This window comes from Podarcis tiliguerta (genome assembly GCF_965153285.1).
Source record: "Podarcis tiliguerta genome assembly, chromosome: 5".
NCBI classification, from domain to species: Eukaryota; Metazoa; Chordata; class Lepidosauria; order Squamata; family Lacertidae; genus Podarcis; species Podarcis tiliguerta.
The window spans coordinates 68,768,121-68,796,115 of record NC_139538.1 but is presented as its reverse complement, the minus strand read 5'-3'; the positions used below and the strand labels follow the sequence as shown (position 1 = coordinate 68,796,115).

The 27,995-nt window shown below is 42.6% G+C and overlaps 1 protein-coding gene across 1 annotated transcript; it reads left to right on the top strand.

Annotated features, from left to right (window-relative positions):
• The first annotated feature begins 129 nt into the window (after positions 1–129).
• LOC310678072 (prosaposin-like) lies at positions 130–27,976 on the top strand. The gene is made up of 14 exons (XM_083441399.1): positions 130–454; positions 9,107–9,240; positions 10,573–10,647; positions 11,272–11,397; positions 11,715–11,909; positions 14,657–14,800; positions 15,295–15,351; positions 18,893–19,006; positions 21,829–21,924; positions 22,395–22,575; positions 22,730–22,893; positions 25,134–25,214; positions 25,473–25,580; positions 25,754–27,976. The coding sequence occupies exons 1-14, from the start codon at positions 163–165 to the stop codon at positions 25,787–25,789; spliced, it is 1,803 nt and encodes a 600-aa protein (XP_083297525.1). The 5' UTR covers positions 130–162; the 3' UTR covers positions 25,790–27,976.
• The last annotated feature ends 19 nt before the right edge of the window (positions 27,977–27,995 follow it).

The window sequence follows — 27,995 nt, the reverse complement described above, 5'->3', positions numbered from 1 at the left end:
CTTCAGCCGCCCCTCTCACATGACTTTGCTTTCATAGCCTTCTAATCAATCATCCCGGCCTCTTCCCGTCTATGACACAACTCCCCTCCCCTCATGTCTAAGATGAATCAGTGTCACCAGACCCGGAGAGGATTGCAGGGAGCCGGGGGGGGGGGGGGACGCATGCGCACAGCGAGACCAGGCCGACTAGGCAGAATCGGTTTTTCTTCTCGGTCTACCACTGCGCTTGCGCAACAGCAGCAAAGCAGGAGCGGGGCTCCCGAGCTTCAGCCGACCCACCGGCGCGCGTGCGCAGTAGCTGGCTTTACCCCCTCCCTCCTCCCAGTCGGCGGCGCGGCTTGTTATATAGGCTGCCTGTCAGCTGACCCTCCCGCATTGCAGACTGCGCAGCCCGAGAGAAAAGCAGACATGCAGCGCTCCGTTCTCCTCGTCCTCCTTTGCTCGCTGGCGGCGGGTAAGAAAGCGAGGCCGCGCCCTCGGTCCCGTTAGCAGCTGCAGCTGTTATTGTTATTATTCAGGGAGCGGAAAAGCGGGAAGAGCCGCCCTGGGGTGTTCGTTGCTTTGCTTTGGTTGGCTTCCATTTAAAAATTAAAAATGGTGGGCTCTTGGCTTCCCTCAGGAGGAGGAGGAAGGAGGGCGACGAAGGGGGAGAACAGCACAGAGTCTTCGCTTTACCTCAGAAAACGAAAGCGGCGAGGTGCCTGGGAGGGTGGCTTCTTTTTTCCTTTCTTTTTTAAAGGGGGGGGGGGGCTCCGCCTTCTTTCTTGGCCGCCATTAGAAAGCGCCCCTCTTTGCCTTGCCCTGCCCTGTCTCTTCTCTCTACAAGGCGACCCCCCACCTCACCCTGCGTTTCTTTCCGGCACGGTGGGCAAAGGAGTTATTATTAGACGTGCCCCTACCTGCCCGTTTTGAGCCGCACCTTGAGAAGACGTCCTTTAGAAGACCTGCGTTTTTCATATTTCGGAGGCCGCCCAGATACTATTATTGCTAATGTTTCTGCAAGGCTTAGTAAGACGCCCTTACAGTGAAACACGCTCTGGAGGAGAAAAGCGCAAGTCGCCGTCGGGTGTGTTTTGAGGGCGGCCTCGGGGACCTGTTGTTTGTTTATTGCCAGGTTTGGGGCGTAGCCGAGCTTCCGCCCTCTCTCCCCCCCCCCCGGCACCTTAAATGGGAACTGCCCGTCATCGCCGCCAACTGAATTCACGGTTTTTTAACACACTCGTTATCCCCCCCCCCCCCTTTCTGGCCAAACAGCTGGTCAATGGTTTTGCAGTTGCATTTCTGCATAGCTGAGACTGCTCTGATCAGGAGACTGGAGTAGGTGACCCCACCCCACCCCAAGGTCCCTTCGGACCTCAGATGAAGCCCCCCCCCCCAAATGTTCCATACTAATCCAACAAGGTCCAAAGCCTTTGTTTCCCAGCAGCTGCCGTTCAAATATCCCTGGAAGGTGAAGACAGGTTGTCCTCTCCTACCTGTTCCCAACAGCTGGCATGGAAGGGCACAATGCTTCTAGACATTTCATGATTGACGCATCTGTTAACAGCACCTGGCCCATCAGGCTTGCTCCCAATAGATAAATAAGCTGTGATCCTTCAGGTGTCTGACTCTTATTCCTAGTTGTCAATTCTTAACTCCACTTATGGTGTTGCCATTCCATCAATTCCTTTACGTTTCAGCTTTGCAGCCTACCCCCACTGGAACCAAATACTTGCTTTGGTGTGTTGGAAGCTGTTCTATAGTATAAGCTGGAAGCAAAAAGCACTGCATTGAAATACCTGCAGAAAGGTTTCTTTTGAAGAATTGTGGTTGATGGCAGCTGCAGTATATGATATGGAAAGCAGAGAATAAAGCCATTGAACCAAAATATATGCAGAAGAGCAGCAGCCGGAACATATAGTACAGCATTGTAAATAAGCCCACGAGCTTTCAGGCCACAAAAAGGTTTAGCCTGTCATGATATATTGAGAATCTGAAAAAAGGGGGCAAGACATAACCCAATTCTTAGTTGTAGAAAATGATTATGCCAGGATTTAGCTAGCTACACTACCAGAAGCAAGTAATCACAAGCCTGCCATGGCATTATGCGTGCTTCTCTGGCATTAACTACTTTATTAACCTAAAACATTTTGCTAAAGAGCTTATATATAGACTTCAGCTGTGTAGCCTCACACATCCTCCAAATTGTAACTTAATGGGAAGGGTACTGGGTGGTATAGAGGAGCAATGTCTAACCGGTCGACCGCAATTGAGACGTAGATCGCCGCTTGTTACCTGTTTGTGAACGATTTATGTCCCTCCCCTCCAAAAAAGTTCAACAACTGTTTGCCCCCCCCCCAAAAAAACCGCTGAACAACTTTGGGCTCCCCTGAAGAAGCTCAACAAGTCTGGCCTCCCCCCCCTCCAATGACAATGGGTAGATCACTGCCAGTTTTTTTATACTGGGAGTAGATCAAAGTCTCTTGGGACTTGAACGTGCCTGGTATAGAGAGTGGCATTTGGATAAGAAATTGTGACTTGAGCCTTAATTTAACTCAATGCTCTTTGAAATTAAATAGGCATTAGATTATTGCAAATGAAAGCCGCCTTCTCGCGCTCTTTTTTTTTTTTTTTTTTTTGTGAGGAACAAATTGAAATTATTGCTGTAAGTTCTTTGGTGAATCTTGAATATTGCACCAGTACTCATGGCAACAATCATCCTAAAGCAGTCTTTTCAACAAGAGGACTGTAAATTCTAGAAAAGTAAAATTGCTACCATCAAGTATTTCTGGAATTTGCTTTGGATCTTGAGGATTGTATCTAAGAGGCATACTTTGAACATGGTTTCTCACCGCAAATGATACATATCTTTCCTCAAAGCATCACAGAAACATGTGGGTGGATAATCCAAAGAAAGCATTATCTTTAGGGGTTAAATTTTGCAACAATTAATGTTGCAGCACCAAGTATGACGAAACACGGGTTGAATTGAACCCTGAAGGTTTGTATACTGGTTCTCTAGCAGTAATTTTAAAAGGAATGGAAATAATCAAGTGCATCATGCAAAGGAAATGCTTTCAAAGATACCTGATTTGGAAAAACATATTTGATGACTATAAGCCAGTTACTGCTATCTAGAACACACTGGCACTGCAGTCAAGTGAAGCTGGAGGGTAAGGAGTCTGCTGACTCTCCCTGTGATAGGTTTCATAGAATCATAGACTTTCAGAGTTTGAAGGGGCCCCAAGGGTCATCTAGTTCAACTTCCTGCAGTATAGGAATTAGTCCCAACATCCTCTTTCCAGGAAGGCCAGGTGCCCCTAGGATGTTCCTAAGGCACCAAGGCAAGAGACGTCCAGTGTCTGACCCCAGCAGTTGGGGTTTAGTGGTATACTCGCCTTGCACACTGAGCTTCCGCAGCTGTCATGCCTAAACAGTAGCAATTAAAGCTTTCTGCTGCTTAAGGGGGTGTTCTTGCTATACTGTCACTTTCTCTGAACTCTGCAATGAATGACTTAAGAGCCATCTAGCTTGTTTATTTAAGAACATTTATATCCTGCTTAATACTGTAAAAAAATTGTGTGACACTGCTTTTACAGAATTATTACTAAATAATTGTGCTTATTCTTGAATTACTATTTAGATGCTTGTAGAATGTAGCAAATGGAAAGGGATGCCTTTGCCCATGCAAAGGCATCTGATATTTTGTGATAAATACAAAGCTAGCCTGCTTAGCTAAAAAACAAAAAAAACCACACACTGTTGTCCAGCTTCTACCTTTGAAAATGGAAGTGATCCCAGCACTTACGGAGAACTAGTGGAAGAGGTGCTTTCATCTAGGGTGGATTATGTCACAGCAATTAAAAAACCATTTAGATCATGATTTATGATTGCAAGAGGAAAGGCAGATTTATAATATAATCCAAGCTTTGTGTAAATTAGCTCCATCCAAAATGCAGGTGTGACTAAAATTCGTTCCATAGAAATTTAGGGAAGGGCAGAAAACAAAGGTTTAAACTCACTTCCTGCCTGCCCCTGCCCAAGTAAGAACAGTTGGGATGCAGTTTAATTTGTACAGGAAATACACCAGAAAGCAGATGTGTTGGTGTAACAGCTTGCTTAAGATTGCACTGTTAAATTAAGTTTCCTATTGGTTCATCTTTCCTAAAGAATACGGCAAATTTAGCCACTAAACAATACTAGTTTGCAACTAGACTACTGTTTATAGGAGGCATTACAACTTTGTCACTCTGCATATATAGTTTTTTCCTTATTTTTTATTATAACAACAACAACAATTTATTTATATGCTTCCCATCTGACTGGGTTGCCCAAGCCACTCTGGCCAGCTTCCAACAAATTAAAAAAAAAGTAAAGCATCAAACATTAAAAACTTCCCTTTAAAATATTTGCTAATACTGTAAGGTCTTTTTTTCAATCAATAATAGTTATGGCTGTGATGTTTTAAGTATAGGAGATACATGAACATAAATCCTTGGATAACTTCATTGCTATGTTTCGTCTCCACCCTCACAAACAAAACGCCCAGGACTTATAGGGCTTAGAAGGTCTGATAAAAAAAAACCCTGCTCTATTTAGTTCAATAACAAACTGTTTCATGGGATGAAAATGAAATGTATGTACTTCATAGGTAAAGCCTAAAAGTGGTCTCATTGGGTGGAATTCAATATTGCACTATTATAAATGTTTCATCTGTGCAAGCATGGAGAGAATGCCCCCCACCTCACCTGTGCACTGTTCTGGAGGTTCTCCCAACCCCCAACTATTTGGGGGGGGGGCAAGCCCCATTGTGCAAGTGGAAGTCATTGTCCAGGGCTTCTGTTGACCAGGTTCAGTTAAAGGACATTTTTCAACGTATTTGATACATTCCTTGATTAATTTAAAGAACTTTCATGCTTTTATTGAGGTTTATCATTAATCTTAACTATTTGACAAATTGGATATTTTTAAAAAGTCCAATTTAAATAAAATCTGGGCAGGTCTCTATTGTATTTTAAATTAAAGGCATTGATTTTTAGTCACCCTCCCCTTATTAAAGTTCTCTGTTGGATGATGAGCACCTAGCTTTGGTTGGATTTATGTGTATAGTATTGCCTAATTTTAAACATTTTTGCTTTTCCAAAGCTTGGTGCCTCAAGCCTCGCCTTTGGAGATAACTATAATTTGTGAATGGTAGTTTCGATAAATCTGGTGACTCCTCACAGCTGCATCTTGGGCCAAAGTATCAACTAAATGGATCACTTCAGTTTTTAGTTTTTCTTTCCTCCTTGCTTTAAGGAAATAAAAGAGAAAATGCATTGTATTGTTTTGAGGTATGAATGCATTCCACAACATGCATGTGAAACAAAACTTGGTATGTAAATTGACATTATAATAAATACACAACTATAAATGTAATTGATGAACAACTCAGTGGAGTAAAGGTAAAATCAGTTTAAACTATGAAGTCTGAATTCACTTAAAAGGCCTGCTGTAATAAGTATTTAATATTAAACTGACTAAGCATTTGACCTGCTGATTTCAAATACATGGCAAAAATGCTGCCAAGTAGACAGTGAACTGTCATCTGCACTGTGATTCTGATATAGTGAAGTCTCTTGGCTCTGCAGAATTTGAGGTCCACAAGTGCACCATTTCATGAGCTCACAAGCAAACTTCTGCCTCTTCCACTCTCCTCGGTCCATATTGGGTTGCAGAAACTATTGAGTCAAAAACATGTTGAAATTGAGAACAAGGGACTAGCTTACCTGTGACCATTTAATTTAAGTTTGAAAAACCTCTGACAACTTTGTATTGAAACTTTTTTCGTCCACAATTAAGAGCTGGAGAACTTGACTGCAAATAGGTCAAAACTTCTCAACTTTTGCCTCTAGAGGGTGCTTCTTGCCTTGGTTGGCACCTTCTAAATCCATTATTCTCAGATGTTTCAGTATGGGACATAGCTGTAAATTTACTCTTACCTTTTAAGCCCTTTTAACAAGAAAGGCATGCACATTTTCATAAATTTTATGGAAGCAAGTTCCAGTGAGTTTTCTACATCTGATTTAGGATTATAGCCCTAAAGAACAAGAAGAATGTCACTTAGCTGTCATTTCTTTTGTAAAGTCTTGCACAAAATAGGAGTGACCTTAGAGCTTTCTGTATTAGCCAAAGTTGCGCAAAATGACCGAGCATCTGACATTGAAGCCTGTGGGAAGGGAGCACTTTATCAGTAGCTTGCGTCCTTGCAAACGTTAAGTATCCTAGCCTGTCCTTGTAAATAATCCATACTCCCCCTGCCCTGCCAATCTTCTGCTCTGTTTGACAATTCTCCCACCCGTTGCCAAGATGTTTTACGTGTACAACACTAATGCATCATCTCTGCTGGTTTGCAAATCCCTAGCTTCAGCCAGCTATACTTTGTGCCAGTGCTGGTATAATGCTACATTGTGATGAATGATGGGAAGAGAAGGAAGATTTTGCACGTGAGAGGAGCACATGTGAGCTTGAGACTTGCTGCTCTAACATGATTAAGATACTGGGTTTGTAATAAAAAATTGTGAGTTTGTGTGTGTTAATTTCAGTGGTACTTGAAATATGTGCTTTAGATTGCAAAGTACTGCATGTTCCAAAGGAAAGATTTATCTAGAAGTTGATTCAGTTTCGTGTTCAACATAGTTCTCTGTTCGTATAAGATTTGCAGTGCTACTTACCATAATCAGTAATGTAACTTGAAAAAGAAAGCAGCTACATCTGCATAGAACTATAGAATTCTAGGGGTGGAAGGGACCATTAGGTTCATCTAGTCCAACCCTCTGCAATGCCCAGCGTGGGCCCAGAACTTTGAGATTAAGACTCATGCTCTACTAACTGAGCTATCATGTGGATTCTGGTACCACTTAAGAAATGTCTATCATGGACATCAGTACTTATTCGTCCCAAGATCACCCTGAAATCATTTCACTGCAGAGTACAACACTGGTCCCACTATTGAAATGCTTGTTTTCTGAAATCTTAAGTTATCCGAACACAAATAATTATACTCAAACCTTGTTACACAAACATATCTGAACAGACACACTTTGCCTGCTTCCTTACTAGATTGCGTTTTGTGGCAGCCATTTTTGGCAGAAACCATGGAGGGTGGGAAAGAGATCAGACAAATTCATGTTTTTTCTCTTTGGCTTTTGCTGATTAGCTGCAGCAGTTTCAGGCAGAAAGCATGGAGGGCAAAAGCATGGATTAGAAATGTTCCCATATAAAGTAATGGGAAATCATCAGTTCATTATGCAAACACTCTCTTAATGAATGATTTCCTGAGAATGCATTGTGTTAGGAAAGCAGGTCCTGCATGTAATGGTAGGATCAGGCTGTGTCTAGTAATAGACAAAACCAGCTATTCACAGGCTGCTTTATATCCTTGTCCATCCCAGTAAAATTCACCTAGAAGCTAGATACAGTGGTGCCTCGCAAGACGAAATTAATTCGTTCTGCGAGTTTTTTCGTCTTGTGAATTTTTCGTCTTGCGAAGCACGGTTTCCCATAGGAATGCATTGACGGTTTTAAGAAAAAGGCGCAAGACGTTTTCGTCTTGCGAAGCAAGCCCATAGGGAAATTCGTCTTGCGAAGCAACTCAAAAAACAAAAAACTCTTTCGTCTTGCGAGGCATTCGTCTTGCGAGGTACCACTGTAACTAAAAGAATTTCTGTAGTTACATACAAGTAGTTTCCAGTTTCCATGTTCTATAGACTATAGGACAGGCTTCCTCAAACTCTGCCCTCCAGATGTTTTGAGACTACAATTCCCATCATCCCTGACCACTGGTCCTGCTAGCTAGGGAGTTGTAGGCCAAAAACATCAGGAGGGCTGAGTTTGAGGAAGCCTGCTATAGGAAGTGGAAGATTGTATGACTGGAAAATTTATTGTGATAAATACGTCATGTGCCTGTTTGCACATGCTCAAACTCCAGTTCTCCCATTTCTGTTGAAGATGGAAGAATTAGAGGTTTTAGTGGCAAAGCCATTGTACATTATAGAAACAATAAACTTGGCAATAATATTTAGATTAGACTAAATGTTTGATGTTCTCTTTTGCAATAATTGAAGTGCTTTCTTTACCGTCAAGCCTGAAATGGTGATAACTGAGTAATCCAGTGAGTGAAGTATTGATGCTAGATTGACATTGCTACCTTCTGAATCGTAATACATTTAAAGCATTGTGAATTTGCTATAACAATATTAATTTTAAAACACGGGAATAAAATAAAATACTCCCAAGTTTTATTTCTGAGCCTCAAAGCTGGGAGAGGGAGCAGCAGCAGCAGCAACAACTATCCCCCACTGTCTGACCTTCACAGATGCTTGCAGTACAGCTCTTGCTTTCATTCTTAAATTAAAGCAAATGTCCATAACCACCTTACTCAGCTTTGTTCCATTGTGAATTTAAGATAGTTTCCTGCAGGGGGCAGTACTGGAGGAAAGTTCTAGAGCAGTGGTTCCCAATTAGCTAAGTACTGCAGACCCCCGATTTTTCAGGCTCCCCAAGCTATTTGAAAATTTTGATACTTCAATAGTAGTTTTTGTTATGTGAATGGTGCCATGGACCCCCTAGGTAGGTTAAAATACATACAATAAATAAGAAATAAAAAAGCAATAGTAATACAATTGAAAATTATACAGCATCTGGCACAGTGCATTAGTTGCTACAACAGGCAGAAAATTTACTCAGCAGTCTCCCAAGACCCTCAGCAATTTCCAAGTGATCGGGATGGGGGGGGGGAGTTTGGGAACCACTGTTCTATAGGAAACAAAATTATCTAGCAATTCCTAATTGGTGGATGACGGGTGCCTCACAACATGTTAGCTCATCAGTTGTCAGTTTCTCTTACTCTAATGCATCTGTATTTAGTAAATGGTGAATACACAAAAATAGCTTCAAATGTATGATGTGAAGAGTGTTCTGGCAGTTAATGCTAACTTAGGTATGTTCAGTTGTGTATTCATTTCTGTTGTATGAATTTATCATTTTAATTTCTAAGGTTCTTTAAAAATGCTCAGCAGAATGAAACTACTTAAGTGGTCTTACCTGTTTTTGAACAAATAACCTGAAAACTAATTTCCCCCAACAGCTTTGGCGAGCCCCCTCCTACTGCACAGAGAGTGCGCAAAAGGTCCTGAGGTATGGTGTCAGAACCTGCAGACTGCATCTCATTGCAACGCAGTTAAGCATTGTCGGCAAACTGTTTGGAACAAGCCTACAGTGGTAAGTCCAACTTTTTGATGTGACAGTAAACTGGAACTAATTTTTGTTTACCTGGTAAATTTAAATGTTCTATAATCCATGCTTTCTGAACAAAGCAAGCACACCAGCTGACTGATTATATTGGTTTGCAACTAAATAGAGCTTTTGTAATACTTAGGATCAGAACCCAAAGCCTTTGGCTATGCATTTGCATATCTTTTGCTTAGAAGGAAAGGGGAGTGATGACTCGCAATATACATGCATATACACTGAGCATGATAACTTGAGTTGAAAGAAAACTAAGTTCTTAGAACTTTCAAAGACCAAGGACAGGTCATCACTGAGCATAACTGTCCCTTTATATGAAGGAACACACAATCTGGCAGGTTTTTGGTGTTATGCTCCATGTTATTAAATGTGACCCAATTTCTCTCTCATCAGCTACAGTTTATATTTGACTAAGAACAAATGTGCCCATGTACACTTGATAAGAGTTTATTAAAACGGTTCCCTATTTTATCCAAACTAGGAAGCTGACTTGGAGAGTAGTGCTTTTGCCGCCTGATGTAGCCTACATGAAATTTATTGCAGATATTTATTTATATCTCACATTTCTTGCCAATCCCAGGACAGGTCACAATAACATAAAATCACAAAATAAAACAATAATATTCCAGTATTTTGTTTACAACAGACAGGGATAGCTAAAATAACACAATTAAAACAACAATGTCTCCCAACATTGTCACAGTGCTGCATAGTGAGTTCAACTGAATGTAGCAGTGCTGCCATATCATTACCAATACTGCCAAGAGATCAGGGAGAATCTGTTTCACTCCGCTATCCTTCTCTGACAGAGATCATTCATCACGGTGACCAAGGGTGTTTCAGCCAGAACCCTGGTTATAATTGCTCAAAATAATAGTTTCTTCCAAAAGTATCTGAAGATGTCCACCACCCTCTTTAGCACCTTATTTAAAAAGGGGGATATTAATATAAATTTTGGGTTCCAGGGAAAGCTTCTGAGGTTCTTGAACAAAGAAGTGTTTCACTGCCATTTGGATCCACCCAGTCAACCCCCTTCAGCTTCCTCTTGAAAGCCATGATGGATAAGAGTTGAGGCTATGTGTGATTGAACCACATCCTTGGGTTGCAGCAGCTGAATTTTCTCCCACGCAACCTGACTAGATGGTATTCCAGATCCTGCTACTGGAACAGTTATCAGTGGGTGGTGTCATGGTCCATGTGAATGATGAATTGTAATTTCTCTTCAGGGTAAGAGGCAATACTAGTGTAGTACTGGGCAATAGTATGCACATGTCCTTATTGATCAAAGCTGTATGTTCTCCTCAGAAAAGCATCCCTTGTGACTTATGCAAAGAAGTTGTAGCTGTGGCTGGCAAGGTCTTGAAGGACAATGCCACGGAGGTAAGAGTGGAGCTTCGGTGTGGTCTAATCTGATAAATAACTTGCAGGATGCTAGTTCAGTTGATAATGCCCCTTGCATAAAAATGTACAAAGCATTACACTTTCTAAATTGAAAATTACTGTGTTGAAATTGGGTGGTGGGGATATTGGATAACATATTCACAGATTATGAGCCCTTTAGGGACAGAATTATTGCAGTGTATAAAACTTTGAAGTGAGCTGCTCTGAGGCCTTGCAAAGGTGCAGGGATCAAAGTCAAATACAAAGTTTATCCCCCAAATAGCTTCTTTACTTAAATTCCAATTGCATTATCAGATTGTTGAAATCAATGTAAAAAACAACCACCTTATAACTCTACTGGTAGACAAAGGCTACCTGACCTTCCTTGTTAGCAGGGGAGTTACTACTTTTATTTGGATTCCACTACATAAGGAGCTACAGACTGCAAGAGTTGTGCCTTCTATTCAGGTTTTTAGTGCTGATTTTAAAAATTAGCTACAGGTACACTAATTTTAATGACCCTCTTTCATGGTTTGGGAATCATTAAGGGTTTCTTTCCGAAAATGAAAGGTAGGCAAATCTGTTCAGTCCTTGAGGCTATAAATCACCTATTTTCTGTTACAGGAGGAAATAAATGCCTACATGACTAAAGCATGTGAGTTTCTTCCTGACCAAGAGCTGGTATCTCAGTGCAAGGAAATGGTGGATGCTTACTTGCCAAATATTCTGGATATGATCAAAGAGGAGCTTGTGAGTAGTCTACTGAAATTGAAGCAATTTTATTTTATTCCAAATTAATTGGACAAGCTAAGCGGGTGAACCTAATACTTCTCTTTTTCAAGCATTTAGATGTTGTGTGGTGGGTGATAAACCTTGATGGCTAGGGCTAGAAGAAGGGTTAGATCTGGTAATAATAATTGTGGAGTGGAGCTTAAGCAAGTTTTGGCTGCTTAGCTCCTGTTGTCATTTCTACTTGATTCTTGGGGGTCAGGTACCTGTCTGGCATTTCTTCTTTGGAATTTAAAGTAGAAGCAAATAAACATGAAGTATTATTTGTTGATCTATAGGATAATCCTGAAGTTGTATGCAGTGCACTCACGTTGTGCCAGTCTCTTCAGAAGCATCTGGCAACATTGAAATTGCAGAAACAGCTTCAGTCTAACAAGATTCCTGAACTAGATTTCTCTGAACTGGCATCTCCTTTCATGGCTAATGTGCCATTACTACTTTACCCCCAGGACAAACCCAAGCAAGAATCTCAGGTGAGAATGTAGCATGTCAGATCTTAACTGCAATGGGACTGTACAACAAATGGGTTATTCCCATGGATAATTCTTAACAAATATAGCTTGACTGTACTCAAAACTCTGGAATACAAGCCTGTACTAAATAAACTTCTTTGGTTTCGGCATTAGCAGTCTATGTAGCTGATGCTTTTGGCAAAGTGTTCTACTGCATCTGCAAATTAAATTATCCAAACCTTAATCGGTTTATCAGCCTGTTTCTTTACCAAATCAGAAGTAACAAAATAGACGTTTTATCAAGACACTTAACTGAGAGGTCAGTTCTTCTCATGCAGAGTTTTTATCTTGCTGTACTCTGGAATAATAATGATACAACCTCTCCAGGACAAAGGTGATGATGATGATGATTTATTTATACCCCGCCCATCTGGCTGCGCTTCCCCAGCCACTCTGGGCGGCTTCCCCCCAAAAAATTTTAAATACTGTACTACATCAAACATTAAAAGCCTCCCTAAACAGGGCCGCCTTCAGATGTCTTTTAAAAGTCTGGTAGTTGTTCTTCTCTTTGACATCTGGTGGGAGGGCATTCCACAGAAGGCCCTCTGCCTGGTTCCCTGTAACTTGGCTTCCCGCAGTGAGGGAACCGCCAGAAGGCCCTCGGTGCTGAACCTCAGTGTCCGGGTAGAACAATGGGGGTGGAGACGCTCCTTCAGATATACTGGACCGAGGCCGTTTAGGACTTTAAAGGTCAGCACCAGCACTTTGAATTGTGCTCGGAAACGTATTGGAAGCCAATGTGGGTCTTTCAAGACCGGTGTTATATGGTCTCGGAGGCTGCTCCCAGTTACCAGTCTAGCTTCCGCATTCTGGATTAGTTGTAGTTTCCGGGTCACCTTCAAAGGTAGCCCTATGTAGAGCGCATTGCAGTAGTCCAAGCGGGAGATAACCAGAGCATGCACCACTCTGGCGAGGCAGTCCATGGGCAGGTAGGGTCTCAGCCTATGTACCAGATGGAGCTGGTAAACAGCTGCCCTGGACACAGATTTGACCTGTGCCTCCATGGACAGCTGTGAGTCCAAAATGACTCCCAGGCTGCGCACCTGGTCCTTCAGGGGTACAGTTACCCCATTCAGGATCAGGGAGTCTGACACACCTGCCCACCCCCTGTCCCCCAGAAACAGTACTTCCGTCTTGTCAGGATTCAACCTCAATCTGTTAGCCGCCATCCATCCTCCAACCACCTCCAGACACTCACACAGGACCTTCACCGCCTTCACTGGTTCTGATTTAAAAGAGAGGTAGAGCTGGGTATCATCCACATACTGATGAACACCCAGCCCAAACCCCCTGATGATCTCTCCCAGAGGCTGCATGTAGATGTTGAAAAGCATGGGGGAGAGGACAGAACCCTGAGGCACCCCACAAGTGAGAGCCCAGGGGTCTGAACACTCATCCCCCACCACCACTTTCTGAACACGGCCCAGGAGGAAGGAGCGGAACCACTGTATGACAGTGCCCCCAGCTCTCAGCCCCTCAAGACAGTCCAGAAGGATGTTATGGTCGATGGTATCAAACGCCGCTGAGAGATCCAGCAGAACTAGGAAACAGCTCTCATCTTTGTCCCTAGCCCGCCGGAGATCATCAACCAGTGCGACCAAGGCAGTTACAGTCCCATGATGAGGCCTGAATCCCAACTAGAAGGGATCCAAATGATCCACTTCTTCCAGGCGTGCCTGGAGTTGTTCAGCAACCACTCGCTCAATCACCTTGCCCAAGAATGGAAGATTTGAGGCTGGGCGATAGTTGGCCATCGTGGCCGCATCTAAAGATGTTTTTTTAAGAAGCGGTTTAATAACCGCCTCTTTCAGCGGGTCTGGAAAGGCTCCCTCATGGAGGGAAGCATTCACCACCCCACGAAGACCATCGCCCAGCCCTTCCCAGCTAGCTTTTATAAGCCAGGATGGGCAAGGATCAAGGAGACAGCTGGTTGGTTTTACTTGTCCAAGCACCCTGACAACACCCTCAGAAGTAACAGGTTGGAATTGATCCCACGCAATTTGACTAGACAGGACTCTAGCACTCTCCCGCCCCGGCCCTGCTCCCACGGTGGAGTCTACCTCTTCCCGAATCTGAGCGACTTTATCTGCAAAAAACTTCGCGAAATCATTGCAGGAGATCATGTGGCCCATACTGGGCCCCGATGTAACGTGGTTCCGCTAAATTGCGAACCACCTGAAAAAGTCTCCTGCTGCTGTTTTCTGCAGATGCAGTAGAGGCGGTGAAGAAAGTCTTCTTCGCCGTCGCTACCGCCACTTGGTAGGCTCGACATTGAGCTCTAACCCGTGTCCGGTCAGCTTCAGAATGAGTTATCCACCACTGGTGCTCTAGCCGTCTCAACGATTGTTTCATTGCCCTCAGATCCGTGGAGAACCACGGGGCTGTCCGGGCTCCATGCAATCGGAGAGGGCATTAACGTAACTGGGTAAAATATTTATTGGTCAGCGTTTCACTAATCCTTTGTTGGTTTAAACAAGTTGAATGAATGAGTCTATAAAGGTATATGCTATGAATTGATTTTAATCAAGAGTCTTTGGCCCAAAAAAGTGACCCATCCTATTCTGGGGAGCAAACATCACTGCTTTTCAGGGCCTCTTGTATTAGAACTGGTTTATTGCAGGCCTTTTAGAATACTATATACAACTTTGTTCAGTTCTTCTTTCAAAGATGTAATCTTACTAAGGTGTGCTAAATGCTTGTCATTGCAGGGAAATGACAATGTGTGTCAAGATTGTGTTAAGCTGATAACTGACCTTCAGGAAGCCGTGAGGACCAACTCAACCTTTGTGACTTCTCTCATTGAGCATGCCAAAGAAGAGTGTGAACAAATTGAACCTGCGTTTGCTGATCTGGTAATTGAATAGATATGGTTATGTTTATCTTGTGTCAGTGGGATAAGTGCTACAGTAAAGTAACGATTCGATTTTTAATGCCATTTTTAAAGACTAAGCAGTCACTTTTCTGAGGTAATAGTATAGCTTAAAAGTCTTCTTCCACAGTGGCTCTAAACTCACACTATTTAAGCTCTAATTTTGCCCTATTTGGCAAGCCTGTGGGAAAAGTAGAAACAGGGAGACCGAGTTCAAATCCCAACTTGGTTTTAATGCTCCCTTGGTGACATTGCCAAGATCACCATCTCTGTTTACTTATTCTTGCAACAAACTTGAGAGATAAAAGGAGGGGATGTTTGCATCCATGAGTTCCTCTGATAAAGGATTGGATCAGAAGGCAATTTGTTGTAACATAAGGCAAATGACTTATTTTAGGAACAGTATGGTGGCTTAAATGATATTGTATATATGATACTATTTACATTCCATCTCAAATCATCTTCTCTTTCTAATAGTGCAAGTCCTACATCTCCCAGTATTCAGACTTAGCCATCCAGATGTTGATGCATATGGTAAGAGGAATATTGTTTGTTAATAATTGCACTTCTAGTTCCAAAGGGGTCATTCTAATAGGTGTGATGTGAGGATTAATACAGTAAATGTATAGGATAACCATGATAGTTTGACAGTGTCATAATTGAAGTGTCTCGCTGGCAGTGGTTCTCAACCTTGGGTCCCCAGATGTTGTTGGACTGCAACTCCCAATATCCCTGAACTATGGCCTTGCTAGCTAGGGATGATGGAAGTTGTAGTTCAACAATTGGGGACCAAAGGTTGAGAAAGGCTGCTTTAGAGGCTGAATCTAAGCTTCTGCTTACAGCAGAATACTTGCTTGTTAAATGACCATTTTCTTTAAAGTGTGTTACCCAACCATGTGCAATAATTTTTGTATTAACAAAAGTTAAGTGAAAGATGCTGAAGCTCCACCTCGGTTTATGGCAGCAAAGATAAATAGCACTTAGATTCATTACTGTATATTTTATCTGCACTTGGGCATTTTCCATACTACTTTCAATGACCCAAGTATCAAAAAATGAATAAATGTTGACTTTTAAGCATAGCAAAACAAACAAAAACAAATCTCACCCAGGATTTGGTCCCTGGCAAGATTTCCTGCCTCTGAAAATCTGTGCACCATTCAACTGCTTGGTTATTTTCCTGTTAACTTACCATGTCTTCCTTTCTCTCCATTTTGTCAACAGCAGGAACAGGTATGTGAGAAACTTGCTTGTGGTGGTGCCTTGCTTCTCCCCCCCCTCCCCCGCCCCCCGCAGCTGTAGTTTAAACTCTTGCTTAGAGGTAGATGTGGTGTGACAGAATTCAGCTTTGACAGATTCAAGGACCAGACAGTGGCTTTGGAAAAATAGTAATTCCAAGTGCCGAATGAAATTTCATCTTGGCTATTCTGAACCAAAAGGGAGTCCCAATTTTTATTATCTTCCGATGTGTATTTTAGTAATGGCGCTTCAGAGGGCCCCATGAAGCTCATATACTCTGCTTCAATAGGGTACTGCAGCGAATGGGGCTTTTGGAACTCCATAATGTTCTTTGGGCATAGCTTTCTAGGAAGACCTTGCGCCTGTCATAGTTTAGTGGCAATATGTGTTGCATGTGTAGTGCTGGTTCTAGTATTGTATTTGAGTGCATGAACGAGGAAAACACGAGGTGAGGGCGGAATGGGGAGAGGAAGGGTTCTTCCATATCTAACAATAGTGCTGAATTTTTTCTCCCCTGGCATATCTGCTCTTGCATGAGAATTCTTTGGGCAACAGACTTTAAAATGCTGAAGCTTATATGCCTTGCTTTATGATAGCTTAGTACTGAAGGAAAAGTGCATGCTACTTCTTGATGTCCAGTTTACAAAAGGAAAGAGAAAATACCTGGTTTTGCCTGTGTTTAGAAATAGGGAGGACTTTCTCCATCAAAGGCTGTCTGGGTGGAAACACTCATACTAGGTAAAAAAGCTTAATCTGTAGCAGGGAAAGCTTCTGCAGTACTTTCTGTTTATAAAAGCATGATTTTAGAATCACCAGGTGCTGCAGCTGTATAGTATTTGGAACTTAGTGAACCAGTCCATATGTTATGCTAAACCATGGCTACTGCGACAGAAACAAGCTGCAGCAAGTCTTGGGCTTCTGAATATTATATCCCACCCTCCTGTGACATGGCTGTGAGGAAGATATAGGAAACTCTTGTTTCTGGTTCAGATTTTTTGTTGTTTGTTTGTTTGTCCAAACCCAACTTGTGTTAAGCTGCTTTGTTTCAACATACTGTAACTGAGATTAACCTGATTTTGGACATAATGCATAACCACAGTTTCCATCTCCTTTTCTTGGCTGTGCTAGAAGTAGTATGTTAGCCTAAGGTTAACTGCAGTTTCTATCATGCTAGGCTGTAGTTTATTGTGAAGTCCAGACAAGCTCACCCTCTCTTAAACAATATTAAGTTTGTCCTGAGAAAAGCAGGATGCTGGCATAACTCTTGAAAAATGTGTAGAGATGTTCTTAATTTCTGTTAATTTAGCTATATATTATGTTTATTCTAATATCTTGGTACACATTCTTTTTCAAATGGCAAGCTACTTGCACTGTTTTCCTCATATTTAAAAGACCAGTGGTCAAAGTGAACTAAAAGTAACTGCCACTAATTAAATAGCATACTCCATTTGAATATGCTCAGTAGCGTATTGCAGTGGAGAAGGAATGGAATGCAAAGGAGGGTGTTCTTGGGGCAAAGGAAGTACCTTATGAAAGATTTATATAATTAAACAATTAAACTAATGGAACAAGTATTTTCTATAAGGTATAAAACTTGCAGTGGTTATGGTAGTTGAGCATGGTATAAATTTTGCAATATCTGTATCAGTCTGCATGCAGATGCACTAAACAGTAAATTGCAGGTAGGAAAGCTTGTGTCTTTCAAATATGGATAATATCTTATTTGAGTTCAGAAAAAGAATTCAAATTGTCCAAATGCAATTTTGGTTTTATCAATGGCTGGATCTTGTTCTTTTGTGTGAAAATGTGAATTGGCTACTTCAAAACAGTTTAATGCGAACTGCTAATTAGTGTCATCCTAGAAACACATTTTTATGCCTCCTGAAACTGGGCATAAATACGGTATCCAGCAAAGTGCCTTTTAGAGAATCAGTAATTCACTGGCATACCCAAGTTTTTCTTGAGTACTGCTTAAATGTAGCATCATGAGGTATGTTGAGCAAAGAAAGCATTGCATTGACTGTATCTGCACTCCTTTGGATTGCTAAAGCATTCAGCTTTGAGGAAGAAAATCTTGTCTCTAGTTAACTTTAAACATTTTGCGCTGTGGTCTAAACCTTGCCAATCGGAAGGTCGGCGGTTTGAATCCCCACAACAGGGTGCGTTCCTGTTGCTCGGTCCCAGGTCCTGCCAACCTAGCAGTTTGAAAGCACGTCAAAGTGCAAGTAGATAAATAGGTACCGCTCTGGCGGGAAGGTAAACTGTGTTTCCATGTGCTGCTCTGATTCGCCAGAAGCGGCTTAGGCATGCTGGCCACATGACTTGGAAGCTGTACTCCGGCTCCCTTGGCCAATAAAGCGAGATGAGCGCCGCAACCCCAGAGTCGTCCTCGACTGGACCTAACGGTCAGGGGTCCCTTTACCTTTACCTTTACAGATGAATTACTAAAGGCAGTTCAATTATTGGAGAAATTCAAACTGAAAGCTCAAGTACAGTCGTACCTCTTGTTATGTCAGTCTCTGGTTGCATTTTTTCAGGGTACAAACGCGGCAAACCTGGAAGTGTATACTTCTGGGTTTTGCCGCGCGTGCATGCGCAGAAGCGCTCTATCGCACCACATGTGTGCGCAGAAGTGGCACTCTAGTTGCAGATTTTTCGGGGTGCAAACAGCACCCCGGAATGGATCGAGTCCGTAACTAGAGGTACCACTGTAGTATCATCTGAAAGGCATTTGAGACTCCTTTCACAGCTTTAGTGTGTGGTGTGCTAAGACTTGACTAGTTCTCCTTCCTGCAGACTATCAGGAAATAATTGGGACTGTTCTTTATGTCTCCAGCAACCCCAGGTTCTTTGTGGCATGGTTGGATTGTGTTCTTCTCTGAAATCTGTGCCTCTCCAGACTCTGGTACCTGCAAAAGTTATCTCTCAAGAAAAGGTAGAACCAGTTGAGGTAAGATATGGTGTTTAGCAGTCTATATAGTACTCTTGGTGTGGGATGACATTATCTGGTTCAGCCTTGATGCCACTAATGTCATGCAGTAGATTCTTGCCATCATAACTAGGGGTCGGCAAGGTTTACCTTGCCTGGGCCGGTTCACTCCAGTGGAGATCCCTCTGTGGGCCGGATTGCATGTGTACATGAGTGCACCCGCCCGCGATTGTCTGCGTCTGCGCAGACACAATTTCCGGTACTGCGGAAGTGAGTCCCCACGCCACGCTGGTTTAGCGCAACGCACAGGGAATCGCCAAGCAGGCAGCTCAGTTCGGGGGCGGCTCATGGGCCGGTTAAACGACCCCTCTGGGCCACTTGGGATCATAACGCTTACTACAATATTCAAAGAAGCATGTGGCTAATGCATACCTAGATGAATCCAGCTCTCCGTGCACTTCTCGGCCTGTCAAACCCACAGTTCAATTGGAAGAAAAGTTCTGGCTTCTAGGCACCAGAACCATGCTATATAGCTCCAGCCACCAAACTTAATTATTTTGTCTATGCACTCCTTAACCAAAGCCTGAATACATATGTTTATTTGTATGGCAAATACAGGTAAATAACAAAAATATTCAGCCTTAGCATTGTTTTACTATAGTTATCAAGGCTTCTGCAGGCACTAAGATTACCGTATTTTTCGTCCCATAGGACGCTCCGTCCCATAGGACGCACCTACTTTTTTGGGGGGGAAATAAAGGAAAAAAATTTCCCCCTTTATTTCCCCCCCAAAACCAGGTCGGCGAACAGTGGGATGGCGGCGCTGCGCCTCCCCGCTGTCCCCCGAGCTTGTGGGGCTGGCCGATGTCTGCCCGGCGCGAGGGCACTCTGCTTCAGGGCGCCCCATGCGCTGGGCGGCAGGCTGCCGCCCGCAAGCCTTGCGCGCCGGGGGGAGTTCTCCCCCGGTGCACAAGGCTTGCTGGCACTTGCGCGAAGCACGGGGCGTCCTCCGAAGGGCGCCCCATGCTCCGCGCTGCAGGCTGCCGTCCGCAAGCCTTGCGTGCCGGGGGGGAGTACTCCCCCGGTGCGCAAGACTTGCTGACGCTTGCGCGGAGCACGGGGCGTCTTCCGAAGGGCACCCTGTGCTCCTCGCTGCAGGCTGCCGCCTGCAAGCCTTGCGCGCCAGGGGGAGTTCTCCCCCGGTGCGCAAGGCTTGCCGACAGTTGCACGAAGCACGGGGCGTCCTCCGAAGGGCGCCCCGTGCTCCGCGCTGCAGGCTGCCGCCCGCAAGCCTTGCGCGCCGGGGGGAGTTCTCCCCCGGTGCGCAAGGCTTGCTGACACTTGCACGGGGCGTCCTCCGAAGGGCACCCCGTGCTCCGCGCTGCAGGCTGCCGCCCGCAAGCCTTGCGCGCCGGGGGGAGTTCTCCCCCGGTGCGCAAGGCTTGCTGACACTTGCGCGAAGCACGGGGCGTCCTCCGAAGGGCGCCCCGTGCTCCGCGCTGCAGGCTGCCGCCCGCAAGCCTTGCGCGCCCAGGGGAACTCCCCCCAGGTGCGCAAGGCTTGCGGATAGCTTCCTGGAGCCTGGAGAGCAAGAGGTGTCGGTGCGCACCGACGCCTCTCACTCTCCAGGCTTCCGCGAAAGCCTGCATTCGCCCCATAGGACGCACACACATTTCCCCTTCATTTTTGGAGGGGAAAAAGTGCGTCCTATAGGGCGAAAAATACGGTACATCTTTCCATAATATTTAGCTGATTTCTGATTTTAAATATTTATATGTTTTTTTATCGTATGGCTTTCTATATGACTGTTTTAATACATAACTTATGAATAGTGGTGCATACATGATTTTATAAATAAAACATGTAGGCAGATACAATTGCTTTGTTTATACAATTACTTGACAAAGAAAACCATAGTTGGGGAGGAACCATAGTTCAGTGGTGAAAGAGCACATATTTTGTATGGAAGAATGTTCCATTTTCAAGCCCTGCATAGACCTTTAGAAGGGGTCAGGTAGAGGTGATGGCAAACACCTCAGCCCGAGACCTTGGAGGACTCTTGCCTGGCTGAGTAAATCTAAGCTCAATGGCATTATAATCTGACCAGGTATGAGGCGGCTTACTGGGAAATGGATTAGTGATTTTGATAACTGAGTGTTATTTAAATTGCCTGGAATTTGTTTGTTCTTCCCCTCTCGGCACAAGCAGTTCCTGCTGGATGGCAAAATTGTGCTCTGTCTTCTCCCTCCCTGCCATATATACCTGGCTTTTTTGGATTCCATCCACATGCTATAGTTGAATAGCTTGGGACCATCACCCTAAGCCCCTTGTCTCTGCACATATAATTCTGTAGTGGAGGGAGAAAATAAAAAATTGTGTTAGTCTTCTGCCTTTCCACAAATAACAATTGGTACTCACTAAGCAAAATGTTTTTTTTGTTGTATGGGAAGAAAAGTAAAAGTCTAGATTGTCTAGTACTCAAAAGCATTCACAATTTGCCACAGCTAAGCATGCCGCCTTAAATGTTAGCCTCAAATATTGGATGCTGTCCATAGCATTTAAAAGTTACGGATTTCATTTACGGGATTGCACAGACTTTAGTCAATAGTAGAACCTGAAAATAATACAATTTAGGTTATTTTTTTCAGAGATAAGCAGTGGGACAAATACAAAGGATTTATGCAAATGTAATTTTAAAGATTCATATATTCTGTAAACTCAAGCAGACTTCGAACCAAAAGTCATACCACATTTCATGTTTTTGTAGCTGGTGGTCTTCTAGATGTGTTAGATGTTTGAATGTTTTCTGAACTGCTGTATATGTTATTTATTCCAATATACAGAATAGCTTGAGTCAAACAGAATCTTTCTCTCTGTGTGATGCATGTACGATAATGGTAGAAGAGGTGGCCAGCCTTCTGGAAAGCAATAAGACAGAGGTGTGTATCTTTTACCTACGTATCTCTTAGGATAGGGACACTAAATACCTTTCCCCCTAAATACATCTTGCTATCTAGGTGCTGTTTGCTTTGATTGTTAAAGAAGTGTTGGTATCATAGCAATAGTATGCCTAGGTTTTTATAGCATAACTTCATATTATGCTTACACGATGTCTGAGTTTTTCCAACTTCTTATAGATAGTATTTGATGAATCAGAGTCCACATTTTCCTTTGTTACGGTTTTGTGTAATCCACATTAAATAGCTGTGTGCCACACTGAACGGAATTAAGAGAGTGGAATAATAAATAGGAGAGGTATTGATATCTCTTTGCTAAAATAATGTATTAACTTGCTCAACATAAACAGCTTCAGATTCTAACTTGGTAAGTAGATTATGTCCCTTTACAATCTCTGTAACTATTACCACGAAAGTTACTTTACTTAACATTTTCATTTTGTATGTACTAGGAGGAGATGGTTTATGGAATGGAGAAAGTCTGTTCTGTGCTACCTGAAAAATACAGACAAGAGTGCAAGGACTTCGTGGATGTCTATGGGAAGTCTATAATTGACATGCTTTTGGAAGCAACTGATCCTAAAATGGTGTGTGTGATGTTGAGGTGCTGCTCAGACAATACTTTGCCTGCTGGTAAGAACTTAAGGAAACAAGTACTCTACACTAAGCACTCCTACATGTTTTTAGTTGGTGCCACACAGGGTTTTTTTTCTTTTCAGTATTGCATATTTTAGTTAAGTGGCTATAGGAAAAAACTTTGAACATTGGACTCTTCTTGTATTTTCAGAAAAAATTGTTCCAGTGCAGCCGCAGGTTGGGGACATCTGTGATGTCTGCAAGATGATTGTTACATATGCTGACAAGGAATTGGCAAAAAATGCTACCACTGCTGAAATTGAAGCTTTTCTGGAAAGAGTCTGCCACTACTTGCCGAAGTCTGTCAGTGACCAGGTAAAATAGATAATTAGTATTAGACACACCTGTATTTAAAGCTTAAAACATTATGTGTGACTAGTGAGCAACATTGGCTTCTGCTCTAATCTTCTGGTTGTATGTTGTAACCATGCAAGGCTTGACACATGAGCACAAGACATACTAGGTACTGTGATCTATTGTATTTCCCTTGCCTGTTGCATTATTTCTTTCCTCTGTGAGAAGGAGCAGAGCACTAGCCTCCTGGTGACCTGGCAGAATTAATCTTTCTCCTCCAGTGCCTTATTAACTAGTCCTTAACTGGGGTGGGATGCTGATTTGAGTGGCTAGTGGTCTTATTTCTCCTTCCCCATCCCCTATGAGATGTTTACGTGGAGTTTCACCAGCCTAAACCACAGAAATAGCTTACTATCTGCTTAGCTAGCATATGCAACTGTTTGAGCATTAAGAGCACAGCATATTGTCAGCTGTGCGGGGTGGAGGTTCAAAAACACATAAGCAACAGGAATGCTGAAGGATGCACAGAGGAGTGCATCTCAAACAGCCACAAAGAATACAATCACTTCAGTGTTTCACAGTAAGTTGCTGGTACATTGAACTTAGCACATTGTAGACCTGCAGTCAAAGAAAGGAAGAGCAAACATTTCTGCAAATCCCTTGTAAAACAAGACAGGTTGCTGTACCCACAGTTTATTGCAACTGACTAGGAAGCTGTAGTTGCTTGCATTGCGTAAGTGTAGCGCAGCGGCAACCTCTGTCCTATCCGTTCATTGAGTTTTTCTTGGTGAGAGCAGTCATGTGAGGTCTCTGAGATCCAAAACAAAACCGGATGTGGGCCATGGGTAAAATCATTTACCCCATGATGTATTACATTAAAAGTCATTTGCCACATTTGCTTTTCATGCCAGCAACAAACATGTTTATCTGCATGTAAATGTAAAGGGGCACATGTGAAACACAGGGATGCATGCTCTTACTTGTATCGGTTAACCCCTTGAGCTGTTGAAATGAGTAGGACACTTGTCCCTTCCCAGAGGTGATGTGTTGGCTCCCATTCAGCATTGACTTTATCAGGGACAGAATCCGTGGACAGCTTTATAGTGGGCATGAGTAGAATGATCCATTATTCCCCAGATTATTCTGTTCATAGCAGCCTGGGTTAATGTTAATAAATTCACAGTGAAGGTGCATATTTTGGCAATTAAATTACCACCTGGCAAATTGATTTAATGTTTGTACTAAAAACCTGTCAGTAACACATTCATAGTTAACATTCAGATAGGGCATACAAACCATGGGATGCGGTGGAGGGACATGCTTCAGTGCACTTTTCTATGGGAATAGTAGATCTAGAATGGAAAAAGAGGTGTCCACAATAATTGATATACTGGTGCTACCAACGTTGTGTAAATCACCTCTAATGTCTCATTCTTTGGTAATGCAAACAGTGTAAGTCCCAGTCACCAAATGACTTGAATTGTATATTGCAAGTCCATCTGAATTTACAAGCTATGTGTGTTGTGTATGCCCTGCTTTGGGAACCTGTGGCCAAAAGCAGCATGGACAAATAAATGTATAATGTGTGTACAATAGTAAAAAACAAAGCCTTTGTTCTATTTGCACAAGGACTTTTGACACTGCACTGGGATTTCCTCTCCTTGTGTGTCTCCGCATGCCCCGTATAGCTGTTCTGTGGCTTATTCCAGACCTCTTGTGTAGATTTGGGGAGGGGGAGAGTTCACTGCACAAACAGAAATCATTGCATTAAGTGAAAGCGTAAACTGGATACCTCCCAATAGGTAGTATTCAGCCAAGTTAATAATTTACATTCAGATCATTTCAGGAGAATCTAGTGCAGGGGTCTGCAAGGTTTACCTTGCCTGGGCCAGTTCACTCCAGCAGAGATCCCTCCATGGGCTGGATCATGTACTTTCCGGCGCCTGCGCAGATGCGATTACCGTTGCCGCAGAAGCGAGTCCCTGCGCCGCACTGTGCCAGTTTAGCGCAGCGCACAGGGATTCGCAAAGTTGGCGGCTCAATTTGGGGGTGGCTCGTGGGCTGGTTAAACGACCCCTGATCTAGTGCATACTAAAATCTTCCACTGAAACTACTGGGTTTTACATATATTAACTTCAGTTGAGTTGCATTCAGTGCAAAGAAGTGGGTTTAGTTCCTTACTGTTTTTTAAAATCATATCCTTGATTAATTAGCAGGGGCTCAGGTCACGTAATCTTTACTTTTCCTTTGTTTATCAACAGTGTGTTCAGTTTGTGGAGCAGTATGAGCCAATGGTTGTGCAGCTATTGGCAGAAATGATGGATCCCACTTTTGTGTGTAGTGTAAGTATCACAGCTAGTATGGCTGTTCATATGTAAAGCTGATTGATACATTAATGCATGGGATGATACCCAGCTAGGACATTGTCTGAGAACAATCTTTGAAAGTCCTTTGATTTTAATGGGTCTGCTCGGTCCTAGTGAAACTTGACACTTTTATCTTGGGAAGTTATATGTGGCTTGGAGGAACTACTGGGAAGGACTAATCTATGTTTTTATCAAAATGGAAATTGGAGCTGCAATTAATTGTTCATCTTGCAGAAACTTGGAGTTTGTGTGACATCATCACATTCTATTTTGGGATCAGACGTATGTGTCCGGGGACCTGGTTATTGGTGTAAGAACATGGAAACTGCAGCCCAGTGCAATGTGAGTAAATGAGATTTTGGCATACTTTTATATTCCTGTGGGTTTCCCAGTATTTCTGGCATCAGCTATGCTAGAATAATGACCTAATGAAATTTTTTTAGCCACCTTGTTAATATTGTGGGAATTGAGTTCACTCTGACCTTGCCTTGAACCTCTCTTTCTTTCCCTCCTAGGCTGTTGAACACTGCAAACGTCACGTGTGGAACTAGAAGAGGCACTGGCTTTGGCCAAAACTTTCATTCTTGAAGAAAACAAGAGGCGAGCGTTAGGCTGGCAAGAATGAAACCTTGGTATCCTGATCTCTCCTCCTCTCCACTTGACCCCTCACCTCCATTGAAGTTCCTTTTTATGAAGTTTCTGGTAGCCGTGCTACTACCCTGGAAGGATCCACAACGTTGACTTAATTGGAGTTTTAGTTGTTTATGATCTGTAAGAATAAACAATAAATTATCAATGTTGATCAATTGGCCTGAGTGCCTTTGAGAAGGAGTGCTTACAGTATGTAAGTAAACGAAGGACAGCACTGCTATATCTGGATATTAAACATAGCGACTAATTTTTAAAGGCGCTCTTTTTGGTGACTGGCTTGCTAGAATATGTGTCTTTAATGCTGTTCATTAAAACACCTGTTGAAACTATATCCACTTGCTTTACAGTTGATTGGTTGAGGAATTCCTTAAATTCTTTGGGCTGGGGCACAGCTGCATAACCCACACAGGAATACATTTCCTTCCACAGAAATAGTCCAAAGATGGAATGTGAATATACCCATGGCTTTTGTGCAGCTATGGCTCTTAAGTCTTGAGACCATCATGGAATTCATTAGTGTGTTGCCAGAGTTGTGTTCTCTTTAAGTAGATGGCTGATAGCCCATGTAGTTAATACGGAGTGTTGAATTCAGAGCCTATGGAGCAGGCAATACCAGTTGCTACTATGTGTATCCCAGCTTTACTCACCAGGTGTTCAGGATAGGTGCAACACATTTTTAAAATAAATAAAACTACTTTGGCTGCTCTGGGGTGGGGGGGAATATAAAACTAAAAAGTTGCCACAAGACTGGAAAATCAAGCTTTGTACCTAGTGTGCTTTGACTGACAATTGCAATGCATGAAACTAGCTCCCTAGATGAGGACAGATTTGCCACTCTGTTTTTTGTAGGAAGAGTCTTTGAATGTAAAATTCAGAGGAACCTTGGCAAAGTGGTATTGATAGTGTGGTTTGGAAAAGGTATTTTTTCATTTGGGTTTTGGAAAAGCAGATCATTTTTTTAGTGTTGCCATCTATCATTCTGCAGTGCTGCTGCTATCTTGCACACTGCAGCTATTTGCATGACTAGACATTCTCCTAGATAGTGATAGCGCTAAGTTCAGAATATTTAGCCACAAAATGTCATGTGATAATAGTATGCATAATGACATTTGGTTGAGGACACCTAGTATGTGTGGACAGAGATGGCTCATGAAGCCAGTGATGGTAATCCAAGGCCTAGATTGTGGATGGTGCCATTTTCTAGTTTGTTTGTAGCTTCAATATATTTTTCCAAGTTTCGTCTAAGCTGGTCAGCTTGAAAGCTGAAGAACAGTACTTGGTGGAGGGGTGAGAACTATCCATTACACATAGTGCCCCATAACTCTTGAATGCATAGTTTTCTAAACAATTTATTCAAGGTAGAAATGGTAAATGAAAATTTTAAAATTCAATCTCTTTAGGGTTTTTTCGTTTTAGCGTGTTAAATTTAGGCACACAAGATCTTTGAAACTGTTTAGTATAACAATTGGTTTGGAATGGAGAGCAAACTAATTTTAATGGCAGGAAACTAATTGTTCAAAGTAAGCTGTTGACAATTTTCATGCAGCTTTATTTTATACATCCTAGATGTATTGAGGGCATTGTCTTGATTTTTATCCAACAGATGTTTATGTCTGCTCTTTGGCTCCAAGTTCTTGCTACTTGAAAATGAATATTCAATTCAAAACAGCTGTTGTGTTTTGTTTTAATCTTACTGCAGATGTTGATGCTGGCATTTGCTTAATGATCTCATGCACTGATATAGGGTGAATATTTGCTGCCTCTTAGTAATGACCTTTCTTCCTTGGAGGTTGTCAGATTTTAATGCAGGGCTGCGTAGTGCAGTTGGAAGTAGACACAATTTTTTTATTTTGGCTTGAATTTCTAAAATGTGTGGATCTCATAGAAGGTGATTCTGTAATGGACAAGAAGTCTCTCAGAACTGGGATCTTTCATCTTTTTGTGTTCTAACATACTACATGTTTTCGTTCTAGCGGCATAAACCTTTCTACCTTCTAGGTATAAACTGGGAAAAAACAAGAAAATGCTTTAATAAACCACTTTTTCCATTAAAGCTTCTGTAATTCAAAATAAAAGTCTTAACTAAATAAGTCAGCTGTGTGTCTT